At 54.0% G+C, this 12238-nt stretch overlaps 7 protein-coding genes across 7 annotated transcripts; 2 read left to right on the plus strand and 5 right to left on the minus strand.

The window, feature by feature from the left end:
• Nucleotides 1-1235: 1235 nt before the first annotated feature.
• Nucleotides 1236-1940, plus strand: AB675_9464 (putative oxido; the record flags this gene model as incomplete). The annotated part of the gene is made up of 1 exon (XM_018149999.1): nucleotides 1236-1940. One exon carries the CDS (start codon nucleotides 1236-1238, stop codon nucleotides 1938-1940), a length of 705 nt encoding a protein of 234 aa, XP_018002473.1.
• A 256-nt stretch (nucleotides 1941-2196) lies between these two features.
• On the minus strand, nucleotides 2197-3519 carry AB675_9465 (2,6-dihydroxypyridine 3-monooxygenase; the record flags this gene model as incomplete). Its single annotated transcript, XM_018150000.1, has 1 exon — nucleotides 2197-3519. The coding sequence occupies one exon, from the start codon at nucleotides 3517-3519 to the stop codon at nucleotides 2197-2199; it is 1323 nt and encodes a 440-aa protein (XP_018002528.1).
• Nucleotides 3520-3853: 334 nt separating this feature from the next.
• On the minus strand, nucleotides 3854-4498 carry AB675_9466 (uncharacterized protein; the record flags this gene model as incomplete). The annotated part of the gene is made up of 1 exon (XM_018150001.1): nucleotides 3854-4498. The coding sequence occupies one exon, from the start codon at nucleotides 4496-4498 to the stop codon at nucleotides 3854-3856; it is 645 nt and encodes a 214-aa protein (XP_018002367.1).
• A 436-nt stretch (nucleotides 4499-4934) lies between these two features.
• On the minus strand, nucleotides 4935-6597 carry AB675_9467 (Aldehyde dehydrogenase; the record flags this gene model as incomplete). Its single annotated transcript, XM_018150002.1, has 6 exons — nucleotides 4935-4983; nucleotides 5053-5224; nucleotides 5274-5366; nucleotides 5412-5427; nucleotides 5463-6518; nucleotides 6562-6597. The coding sequence occupies 6 exons, from the start codon at nucleotides 6595-6597 to the stop codon at nucleotides 4935-4937; spliced, it is 1422 nt and encodes a 473-aa protein (XP_018002447.1).
• Nucleotides 6598-7154: 557 nt separating this feature from the next.
• Nucleotides 7155-7891, minus strand: AB675_9468 (uncharacterized protein; the record flags this gene model as incomplete). The annotated part of the gene is made up of 2 exons (XM_018150003.1): nucleotides 7155-7466; nucleotides 7514-7891. The coding sequence occupies 2 exons, from the start codon at nucleotides 7889-7891 to the stop codon at nucleotides 7155-7157; spliced, it is 690 nt and encodes a 229-aa protein (XP_018002577.1).
• A 1789-nt stretch (nucleotides 7892-9680) lies between these two features.
• On the plus strand, nucleotides 9681-11120 carry AB675_9469 (uncharacterized protein; the record flags this gene model as incomplete). The annotated part of the gene is made up of 1 exon (XM_018150004.1): nucleotides 9681-11120. One exon carries the CDS (start codon nucleotides 9681-9683, stop codon nucleotides 11118-11120), a length of 1440 nt encoding a protein of 479 aa, XP_018002500.1.
• A 515-nt stretch (nucleotides 11121-11635) lies between these two features.
• Nucleotides 11636-12162, minus strand: AB675_9470 (uncharacterized protein; the record flags this gene model as incomplete). The annotated part of the gene is made up of 2 exons (XM_018150006.1): nucleotides 11636-11832; nucleotides 11880-12162. 2 exons carry the CDS (start codon nucleotides 12160-12162, stop codon nucleotides 11636-11638), a joined length of 480 nt encoding a protein of 159 aa, XP_018002405.1.
• Between the last annotated feature and the right edge of the window lie 76 nt (nucleotides 12163-12238).

Below are 12238 nucleotides of genomic sequence, written 5' to 3' on the forward strand. Positions count from 1 at the left end.
ATGGATGTCGGTCCCGCTGTCGAATTTTCAAGCTGCAATCCGTCAAGGGCCGGCTCATCTCGTTTGAAGCTTGACGCTTGTGACCAACGCACGATTATTGTGACCGGCGGTGCCATACTGACAGGGTCATCCCAGTACCACTTTTCCGAGCGACCTTTCTTGCGCTTGAACCGTGTCAGCTTGCTTCAGTTTCGACTGCGTCCGACGTTGAAGAACGACAGCATCGAGTCGATTGCTGTTTCTCTCTGCTAGCAAATCAATTTTCATGCATACTTATGCCGAGTCGCTGAACTTCGAACACCTATCATGCATTTCGCGCGAGCCTGATGTCTCGTCGCTATGGCCGCTTCTGGTCGAGCACGGCGGAGTGCTTCGCGGCTTCGGCACCACTACACGCACCATCGGACGCGTATATGCACTAACGTTGCTGTGCGATTCTTTCCGCGCATCCTCAACATGTTAAGATTCGTCAGAGCTGTCAAGGAAGGCCGAGACTGGCAGCAAAGTACATGGTTTGCTAGAACGGCTAGAACGGTCGCGCGATCAGGATGCGTGCCGCGGGTAGACCATTTGGCCTAGTATAGCGTTGCGCTTCTGAGAAGACGAGACCAGACGCACGCAGTCTGTAGAACCATAGGAGATGCGCAAGAGAGCGGCCGGCATGTCTATATGGAAGTGACGATCGCAGCAGTACAGCAGGTACCTGCTCACGTAAGAACAACGGGTAGGCAGTCGCGCCAAGAACACGAATGTATAAACGGATCCGGGGCAAGAACCTCCAGCGCGGGTTTCACTTCTTTTACATACTTAGGTAATTTGTGTGCTTTTGGGTCGCTTTGCGATCAGTGACAACTCCTTGTGCTTGATCAAAGGCTCAAGATAAACGGCAGCCTTGAGATACTTGGACCGATCATGCCCCAACGGAAGGCCGGCCAACCAGATCCAATGAAGCTTTCGGCCGTAGTACCAACAAGCCTCGCCAACCGCGCCACAACACTGTACCTGCGTCGAGCGGAGCGATTGTAGTGCCGGCGATTCAGCATCTCGGGGCCGCAATGAGTTCTTGTATTCACGACAATGTAGTATATAATGAACAAGTTATCGAAGGATGCACAAATGGCTGCAAGCAAATCAAGTTTCGACGACTTCGCAGCACCGATCGAGCTTGTCTTAAAACTCGATCCATTTCCACACAGATCTCGCCCAGTTGCGGTGCGTGAGCAAACGCATCAACAATGTGGGGAAGCGCTACATTCGACCCGGATCGCGAAATCCCAGACCTTTCGGGAAAGACCATCCTCATCACTGGCGGCAGCAGCGGTCTCGGGCTCGAATCCGTTCGGCAACTCGCCAGACATGGCGCCAATGTCATTCTTGCAGCCAGAAATAAGTCTAAGTCGCTCGCTGTCATCGAGCAACTCAAGACTGAACATTCACACGCCCACATCTCGTTCCTGCAGCTCGACCTCGCATCCTTCGCTTCTGTCGCAGCTGCTGCAAAGACTGTGCTCACCGAGAACGACAGAATGGACGTGCTGATGAATAACGGTGGCATCATGGCCGTGCCGGAGGGTTTGACGGTGGAAGGATATGAGATACACTTCGGGACGAACCACATGGGTCATGCGCTGCTGACGAAATTGCTGATGCCGTTGTTGCTCAAAACGTCGGATCTGCCTGGTGCTGACGTCCGCATCGTCAACCTAACTTCCATTGCCCAGGAGCAGCTCGCACCCACTGCCGGCTTCCTGCCATCTGAAGCAAAGACAACAATGCCGAACAGAGGGACTTGGGAGCGATATGGACACAGCAAGCTCGCCAATGTCCTGTTCACCAAAGCTCTGTCGCAGAGGTATCCGCAGCTGACATGCGTGGCAGTACATCCCGGTGGCGTTAAGACGGATTTGGCAGACACAGTGTCGGCAATTCGAACTGGTTGATGAAAGTAATATACAGGACCGGCATCGCGTTGGCGGGACAGAGCGTAAGCAACGGCGCACGAGGTCAGCTGTGGGCTGCGGTTGCGGACCGGGATGGCGCAGGCAACAAAGGCCCGCAGTCCGGTGTGGTGTATTATCCAGTGTGCAGTGTGCATGTCGGGCGGCCGCTGATAAATAATGTCGCCAATGCGGATGAGCTGTGGGATTGGGTGGAGACTGAGTTTGAGAGCCATGGGAAGCTGTGGCAATAGATCTTTCACCTCACTTGTGTCCACGGCGGGAATTCGAGCTTGTTTCTCGGGGTGCTCATCATGTTTCGGTCCTCGACATACTCCTTTAGGGACCTTTCTTCATACTGACTGCGGTCTCCGATGAACTTTCCCATCTCGCTTACTTTCCTCGCGTATTCGACTGTCCGTCTTTCGAACTCAGCCATGTCCATTCGTCCTTCCAGCACCTCGACCAGCATCAATACATCGAATGCAGCCTGGCTCGTGCTACTGACAGTGTGTGGGCGGAAGCCCGCCAAAGCATCACCGATCAGGATCACCTTGCCATTCTCATGCACGCTCGTAGGCGCAATCACATCCGTTATTGCTTGTACGAAAGGGTTTCGTGACTTCTGGACCATCTCGGCCATTTGTGGAGGAAGCCTGTTCCGGCCACGAACCTTCACCATCTCCCAAGCTTCGTCAGTCATCATACCTGGAGGAATGGTGATCCGCCGTCGTTTCCCATCTTTGTCAGTCATGAGCTTTTCGAGCTCGTCGTTGCCTTCTGGAAAGTTGGTGTACCAGACAAAGTTGAGCAGCCGCTTACCTACCTCGGTAGCGCCATTGATGCCCGGGATGGTGTATGTGAGATTCTGCACACCAGGCCCGTGATAGAAGGTGAAGCGCTCTATGAAGGCAGCCTTGGACTCAGGAGAAGCCTCATTCTCGGGGACTGTGCCACGGATCACGACGTAGCCACAGTAGTCTCGATGAACTTCGGGATGGAGGATCTTGCGGATCGTCGAGGAAGGCCCGTCGGCGCCGATGAGGAGATCGCCTGACACCGCCTCTTCCTTTCCCTCGCGTGTGTAAGCGACCTTGACCTTTCCGGCCTGCATAGCATAGCCCGTCACAGTGCATCCATAACGATAATCGACAGTTCCATCGGTGTCCTTTGCCCATGACGTTGGCTTCTTGCCTTGCAGATATCCGCTTTCGACATTGTCGTAGTTTGCTCGCAGCAGATAATATACGAGATCCCAACTGGTCATGGTCTGCTTCATTACTTCTTCGTGCACGATGTTGCCATTTGGGTCCAGGTACAGTCGCTTCTGCGATTGGATGGCCACGTCTCGAGGACAGCGATTGTACTTCTCGAAAAACGCCATTGTATCTCCTCCTGCCACAATGCCGGCACCTTGATTGTCGAGCAATTTGTTCGGGTTCCGTTCCAGGATGGTTGTGTTGATGCCGATCGTTTTGAGAGCCACGCCTGTGAAAAGGCCCGCGAGGGAGCCGCCAACGATGACGACATGCTTGGGTCCGGCGACACGGCCATTCTGATGTGATAGATGCGTGTCGGCCATTTTGGAGGCAAAGCGTTCACCTTGATGTGTACCGTAAGGACCTGGGAGTCAGTGAGCTAGCCGGAATATATATGCAACAGAATTTGGAGGAGCGCGGGGTCGACATGACATCAAAGTTCTGGACGATCGGGAGTTTACTGAATTCGAGGCTGGCAACTTGTTCAGGTATCTGTAGTGGTCATGAGCCGCGCAATGCTGTCCTCGAAGGCCAAGATCTGTCCAGATTGGCCACCAGACCGTAAAGCGGTTGCCTTGCACAACGCATGGGCAGTCCTTTCCGTTTTGCTGCGGTATGGTTCACATTGAAGACGCTGTAAACGGACCATGGTGCGTTTTATGGCTCGCGGATCATGCAGTATCCCGAAACACCTTCGCCGCCATCCTCAGGCCAGCCCGTCGCGCTGTGTGTGCCTTTCCCAACCACCACATGGTCTACCAGCTTAAACCCAAAGTGTTCGTAAATCTCAACACCTCTTGTATCGATAGCCTCGAGCCATGCAGGTACGCCGTCTGCCACTGCTCTTTCCACATAAGGCCGTATGAGTGCAGAGATGGCGCCCGGTATGCTATCAATATCGGGATTCCGGGCAAGGAATGCCAAGTGCCAGAAGGGCTTGTCTCCAAGATGCTTCTTCTTTGCGGCAGCTACTCGAGCCCGCCATTCCGTTCGCAGCGGGCCTGCGAAGCCGGCGTTGGTGAAAGGCTTGCCAGCAAAGCCAGGAGGCTCCCAGATCGCAACTGCGGACCAATTGCCAGCCTGTACAGCCACAGCGCCGTCTTTCATGAGACTCGCTATGCCTTGCTCGTAAAAGGCACGACGACGGACTCGATCGATAGCTGAGGACGGATAGGGAGGCGGAAGCGCATCGATCTCAACGACGAATGTGTATAGCAGAGGTATGGCGGCGAAGGCATCGACGATGATGTCAGTCATGCGTTCGACGTCGGTCGTGGGCTGTGGCTGGAGAGGGATAGCCATTGCGAGTGTATCTGCTGCTCGATAAGCTCTGCTGTGTCAGTGTGACGACGAGCCTGACCAGAGTAGCAAGAAGAAAAGAAAAGGGAAAGAGAAGGGCGTGCGGGATGCATTTTGAGTCATCGTCGAGGCGAGCGTGACATCGTCCTCATGGTGACGCTAGGTCAGTCGGGAAATTGCGCTCTTGCGGAGGTAGACCGATCTCAGAACACAGTCAGGATTACAAGAGGCAGATTCAATGGTGCTTGCATCATGTAGAGTACAACGAAGTGGTGTGCGAGAGAGAATCGAGCTTCGCAGGTGGGCAAAGTGCTGCTGGCGGGGCGGGTTTAAGCACTACTAAATCCTACGCCCTTTCCTGACAAAGCTCCTGTCACTTTTGAGTGGTTCCGCATTTTTTTGACATGTCCTCAAACTCGCCGACGCGCTTTATGGCTGCTCATTTCTTCGCCGGCAGCGTCATGTTGATGTGGATTGTCTTTGCTTGACTAGAATCGCGTCAGCACCAGCGTCTTAGCCACGAATCGCGTCGTAGCGCTCCGTTATTGCGTACTCACCAATATGTCTTCAGTCCCTCAACACCAGATTCTCGTCCGTACCCGGACGCTTTCCAGCCTCCGAATGGCGTCTGCACCGATGTTGCGAAAGCGGAGTTGATCGAGACCGTCCCTGCTTCTATCGAGCTAGCAACGCGAAGTGCACGAGGCATGTCTGATGTATAGATGGTCGCTATTGTGGATTAGCTTTGTCTGCTGGTTCAGTGGGTGCTTATACTTACTTCCTAGGCCATAAGTCGTATCGTTCGCAAGCTGGATAGCCTCTTCCTCCGTCTTGAATGTGCGAACGCTGACAACAGGACCGAAAATCTCGTCTGCAGCTCGTCAGTAACGGGCAAAGGTTGGGGCGGCGCACTCACCGGTGTAGACATTGCTCTTTAGGTCTGGGTTGAGCAGGACTGTGGCTCTACGAAGGTTCCCTTCTCGCCCTTTCGCCCACCGCCAGTCAAGACTTCGATGCCTTGTTTCTTCGCATCGTCCAGGAATCCCATGACCCGGTCGAATTGCTTCTTATCAGCCAATGGCCCGAACTTCGTCTCAGCCAGCGATTGGTCTCCCATTGCCTCGGCTGCTTTCTCGAAGGCGGTCTTGACGGTCTTGATGTACTCCGGCGCGATACCCTCCTGGACTAATACTCGACTCGAGGCATTGCAGATCTGTCCCGAATTACGCAGGAAGCCTTCGCTGGTGTGAAAGACCGCGTTGCCAATATCGGCATCGTCGAAGATGACAGCCGGGGACTTGCCGCCAAGCTCGAGCGTCACGCGCTTCAGATTCGACTTGGCTGCCGCGACTTGCACCGCTCGGCCTGCAGTAGCAGATCCGGTCAGGGCAATCTTTGCAATGTCCATATGGCTGGCGAGAAGAGCTCCCGTTGGGCCAGCGCCTGCAACTATGTTGACCACACCTGGCGGGAATCCTGCTTCGTTCAGCAGCTCGCCGTATTGCGCCAGGGCAATAGGCGATTTTTCCGAGCTCTTCAGGATGCACACGTTCCCAACGGCCAACGCTGGAGCCAGCTTCCACGCAGCCAGGATGTGAGAGCCATTCCACGCACAAATGCCGGCACACACACCGAGTGGTTCATACTGCACGATCTTATACTGCCCATCCTCGTCTGGGGGGTAGCTTTCGCCCGCGATTTTACCAGCGTATCCAGCATAGTATCTCCAGACGGCAGCAGGACCAAGAATGAATTTCTTCGCGACCGAGATTGGCTGGCCCATGGCGCTGGACTCCAGGTGTGCCAGACGGTCGACGTTCTTTTCGAGGAGATCAGCGAACTTCAGCATCATGGCCGCACGCTTCGCCCCGGATGTCACCTTCCATGCTGGGAAGGCCGCCTTGGCCGCTTTGACGGCATTGTCGACATCCTGCTCGCCGGCGACCTGAATCTTGTTCGATACCACGGTATCGTCGTTCGGGTTGATGATCGTGATCGTCTCACCCTTGGCGGATTTCACGTACTGCCAAGTCAGCCATGGTTCCTACGTGGTCATGCTCTACTACCTTTCCATTGATGAATAGATCTGTTTGGAACGACATCTTGACTCTCTTGTGTTAATTACCGAGTTTTATGCAGCATTCTGATAGTTGTCGAAGGCGCCTCCAGCCGTAATAAATGATCTCGTTCCACCTCGGCTATTTCAGGAATAGTCCCCTCAGTTCCCCTCAGCTAACCTTGGACGGCCTTGCGACGTGCATCAACACGTCGAGCTTTCCCGTTAACCGCGTTTCGGCCTGGTAAGCTCGAACATGGGATAGGTTGTTTCCAGATCTGACAATGGCACAAACGCGCAACATCCGCCGGATATTGGCGATATGAATAGCTTATCTCCTGGAACGGCCGCATCGGGTCAGCGCCAGCGACCTTCGATCATGCCAGACGCTCGGGCTCCTTCTCACGGCTATGTTGATGAGCGGAAAGCATACCGCAAGTGGCCGTCAGGCTGTGAAGAAACAACAGGCACATTAGACGTACGGTTGTGAGGGCGTACGAACTGAACAAACGACTTTAGGCTCTACCTGAATCAGGCCAGCCGCTACGCCGGCGCACAACAACGAACATGAGGCCCCAATAGCTTGCTCTCAACGACGACAGATTACATATCCTTCACCGGCGCATCACCTGTTCCACTTCCGTACTTCTTCACCGGCCTCTTCGCAGCATCCTTATCTCCGATGAATTGCTCGACCTCCTTGCTGTCCATATTTTTGGCCACCTGGTCTGCCTGCCACTTCTTGAAACTGAAGCCGACACCTTCATGTGAGTAGTCCTTGTCGTTGGCCTGGTCTTTGTGGTACTTCACCTGGATGAAGTCCGAATCAACTGTGCCGGGATCGAGGCTCAGACTAACGAGAGCATTGATCGTGGCGGTCTTTGGGATGATCTTGAATGTCCATGACTGTTCGTTCTGCAAGATGTCAGTGGTCGCCCGGCATCTCGCTTATGCAGACTCACCTTGAATTGGATCAGGTCCCGATCATTCTTCACGATTTCATATCTCTCATTCTTGCTGGCCTTGAACAGCTTCGGCAGCGCAAACCACTGCCCAGCCATCTTATATCGATCATTGGCATAGACGAACTGATCATCGTACACACAGTCTGGGGTATATCGCTTCACGCGCTCGACCGTGGGCTCACATGAATACAGCGCAATGATGTCGTCGATCAGAGCTTGCCGCGCAGGGGAGAGCTTGATTGATTTGGATGGGTCGGGAGTGTAATCCTCGGACGATGAGGTTTGCCGAACTTCGAATTCCTCTCCCGGCGTGTCGCTATTGTGCTTGGGGAAATTGGTGGTTGCGTCAACCTTGGGCTCGTTGGGGTTCGACATATTGCTGGCTGATCGGCGGGATCTTGTTACGTGTGGAATGGCTGCAAACGTAGACCGGGAAGGGGGAGATAATGGCAATCGAATCGCTGGGGATGAGATCAATCGCTTCATGAACAGCCTACCTCAGAAAGACAGCTGACGGCTTGCCTTCATCGCATCTTATATTCGCGCGACCAGCCGGCCAGACACTCGCTCATCCGCATCAATGACGCGTTGTTGACGTGACAACTCGATGATGCCAATGCCGCTCCATTTGGCGCGTTGTATGCTCAAGAACATGTGGAACGTCGTGTTGCAAATGTTAACGTCACTCGTCGATATCTCGGACATTGTAGCTTATTTCCTGGTCGCACCGGATGTCTCTTCCTGCCTCACGGAGTCGATTGCCTGAGACCACCCGAAGTAGACGAGACTCGTCCCAACTCTGCTTTCATCTTCATCAAAGTGGCCAGAAATCGTTTATTACTGTCCTGCAACTGGTTCAAGTGGGCAGTATTTGCCAGCGCCACGCCTTGATCGATCGTGGCCTATCTGCCCACCGATTTCGACCTTCGAGCACGTCCGAGCAATGCCGAGGATGTCCGGTGCGGCATCTGTTCATGGATATCGGCGATTCTTACCAGGACTATGTGGCCGTCTAAGCCATATCAAACGCGCGCTGGCATTCAGGCTGCTAAGTGCAAAGCTCAGCGTCGGTCCTGGAAGGGCTAGTCCCCACGTGCCAACTCGCCGCAACGTCGCATGTAGGCGCGAAAGGGTGTCTTTGTCATCCAGACTGAAGCGTTGCAATGTGCCATTTTGAAGACGCCACGATCACTGAACTGGAATTGCTCGCTGACATATGCATCACAATGACAACATGTCTCGATTCAATGTCTACGGAGAGGCCGCTGGCAGTCAGATGGGCCAATGCGAGCTCGAGTTTGTGCTTCCATCTTGGGTAAGCGCCTAGGCACAGAACTATGCTTGGAAAGGTATAGCCCACTCCACACATGCTGCCTGCATACCTCGAGTGAGGTACAGCGGAAACTGGTCTTCTTTTCCACCCCGTGGGAGACGCCCACCACGCTTCGAGACGATATCGACAGCTCAGCGGGCATCTGCGTCCACAGACGGACAAGTCTGGACCTGCCAAGTTTGGTGGTTCCGCCTTGTGGTGAGAACTTCCATGATGACAAAGATTACCACATCCACGCCTCCACCGTATCTGCTTGCTGTTCGGTCTGGAAAAGCCCTTGCACTACGGCGCTTCCCAACTCATGACCGTTGCTCTTGGTGCATTTCCACGCCTGAAACACATGTCCGATCGGATCAGCCTTGTTGGCGGCTGCGCTTGGCTGGGCCCAGACAAGAGATGATACAGGCTGAGCTCGTCCTTACCGTCGGGAAACTGGTACTTGCCTTCGTCTGCACAGTCATTGTCGCAATCGCACGTCTAGCGTCTCGCATCAATACCTCTCTTGAATTTATCCATTTCGAGACCGAGCTACTCGCGAACAATCCTGTCAAAGCAATTCCCCTCGAGTTGGTCCCAAACCAATGGTACGCCAAGGTCACCCCCTGCCCAATGTAGTATGTGGAGGTTGTTTTGGCTTCAACGCAATGATCGTGGTATGTGGAGGTGGGTCTGGCCTGACAGCAACGATCGCCTTGTCCTGGCTCTCATGACTAAAGACGGACAGCACGTGGACATTAGACCAAGGACGTAGCCGTGCTTAGATACTCAAGTACCATGATACCACACCTCGACTCGCCGTCGCCTGGAGGATGTGCAGTTTGATAAGGACAAATGCGGTTTGTCTGGCTCGAGTCACCCGGCCACGGCCCTCCAGACTCCAACAACCGCCGAGTCATTAACTCTCACGCCGCACAGATCGGCAGAGACAGGCGGCGAGAAAAGGGAAATGCTGTGGTGCGTGGCAGACAGGCTGCCAAAGCAAGGACAACAGACGAGAACAATGAATCGTCTGAGGACAATCGCGAGACAGGAGCCGTGCGCAAAGATGTCGTCCGTATCGAAACGGGTCCGCGGCAACTGGAAATTCGACTGGCGAGGCCTCCGAATGTGCCGACGCCGCGGAGCATGATTGAGAGACACGCTCTGACTGCGTGTCATCAGTGTATGTTCGATTTCCGTGGTATGCCGGACGCTGACGTTTTAGGGGTGACCATGATGCTCCCAAGTGACGGTATTGTGCTCGGTCTATCCAAGCAGCAGACTTTGCTGTACGGCCGAATATTGCTACCAAGAGCGTACCAAGACGAACTCTTTCTCATAAGCCTGGCACTCTACCGTCTCAGTGCTCTGCCGTCGGCAAAAGACCCCGGAAGCGGTCCTTGGCTGTTGATTGACAAGATGCGAGTACGTTTCTTGAGACTCGTCGCCCAGCGGGTGGCAGAAGGGAATGTCGATGATGTCCTGATTCACAGCATCTGTTGTGCTATTCCGGTGGACAGCCATCTTGGTCTTCTCGAGTATGCTATGGCGCACTTGCGCGGCTTGGAAACGCTTATCAAGCTGCGTGGCGGACTCAGCGAAGTCGGATCCACATATGACTCACTCGGGTGGGTATTGCGCGAGGTTGTACTTCATGTCATGGCCACCACGAAGCTCAGCGTATGTAGCGGTTCGCAGATCCAGCATTGGGCCTCGAACCCAGATAATTGGACGGACAGAACCAGCTTATCAGCCCAAGGCTGCACGACGGCGATGCCAGACGGCGTTCAAGCGCTAGTCGATTGCGGGTCTGTATCGTCAGACATGATTGTCGTTTTGTCTGATTTTCAGACATGGCTGAGTGGTTTCTGGACAGATGCTGCAACAATGAGTCCGGCGTGGAGACGACGGATACCCGACACCTTGACCGATCTTGAGAGGACTTTATTCCTGGCTCTGATATGCCTTGCGGACGATCTCACACGTCTCGGGGACCATCCAGGCGCAGATGTGTGGAGGAAGTCACACCAGCGTGCTCTTGAAATCCTAGAAGCCGAACACTTATGGAAGGACTCGAGAAACGCAGATTGCCTGCTCTGGATTGCAACGGTGGTGTCGCTACCAGACAAACAAATATCCCGGGATGTTTGGGATCGATTGCAGGATCGAATATTGCGGTCGAGGAGTGACATCGCGACCGTTGGGGACATCACTCGTGTCCTGCGACGTTTCTTCGCACCCGTACCAAGATTGACCGTGTGGCTAAATCATTGGCACGCGAAGCTGAGTTGACCACTGTGAATCCCGGTGACAGCTGACCGCAGCAATGGTGATTGAGTAGCACTGCACGGCCAGCTTTTGATGCTGGAAACCGCATTGCATGGAGATGATCCGCGCCGAGGACGAAATAGTCGGCTGGCCTCAGGGGACAAGCCAGAACCTGAAGGCTTACTGTAGCCTCATCCAGGATTTGTGAAGGCGTGCGCAATAAAGTGACTGCGAGGTGCACCCCTCGTATATAGGCAAGAAAATCGTCCGCGCCAAGTAAGAGCAATTGCCGCTTGGGGAAGTTGCAGAGGGTTGTGAGTTTGTGAGCTTCCCATGCCAAGAATGGGGTGCCCTCAGTAACCCGTGCGGACGTGATGTTCCCTAGACACACCCAAATCTCTGTGCATCATCAAAGTCACTCGTGCGCGACCAGAGAATATGGTCGAGGTACGCAGTAGTGTCTGCCGTGAACATTGGAGGATATTTGAAGACGCTGCATGACCGTAACTTTGGTTTGTCATTCGCTGAGGATCCCAGGTTCACAACGGCTCGGCCGGACTCCACGAAATGCCTTCTCCAGTACTCGGCACAGTCATATTGGCGGCTTGAGTCACGAAACCTTCCAGTATCATCAGACCGGCGTCGTTGGCCAGCTTCGCAACCACAAAAACAACAGCCCACACCGTACCGACGGCGATAGACTTCTTGTGTTGCCAGACCGCGACGCATATCTGTACTACCAACGGCCAGCTTCTGCTGAGAATAGCCAGAACGCCATCCAACGAAGGATGTGAGTCGCATGGGGCAAAACGAAGCCGAGGATGATCAGGCTGAACATGATCAGCTCTTTGGAGATCGACAGCGTGATGCCAGCGAAATAGCAATTAAGCGACTTTGGCCCATTGTGCTCGTCGCCGCAAGACGGCTGCTCCAGGTAGTGGTGAGCGTGAATCAACAGCAGACTGACAGCGCCGATAAAACCCAGGAGCGTCGCATACGTTATCAGAAAAGCGCGCTGATACTTGTTGGCGAAATAAGAGCCGACCGAATACAGTGGATTCCACATATTGCGTCGCGAACTACAATCAAGCTTCGGCGTGTTGACATCTGACAAGATCCGGGATGTAGATGCACAGGATCGT

Source organism: Cyphellophora attinorum, assembly GCF_001299255.1.
Source record: "Cyphellophora attinorum strain CBS 131958 chromosome Unknown Contig7, whole genome shotgun sequence".
Classification (NCBI taxonomy): Eukaryota; Fungi; Ascomycota; class Eurotiomycetes; order Chaetothyriales; family Cyphellophoraceae; genus Cyphellophora; species Cyphellophora attinorum.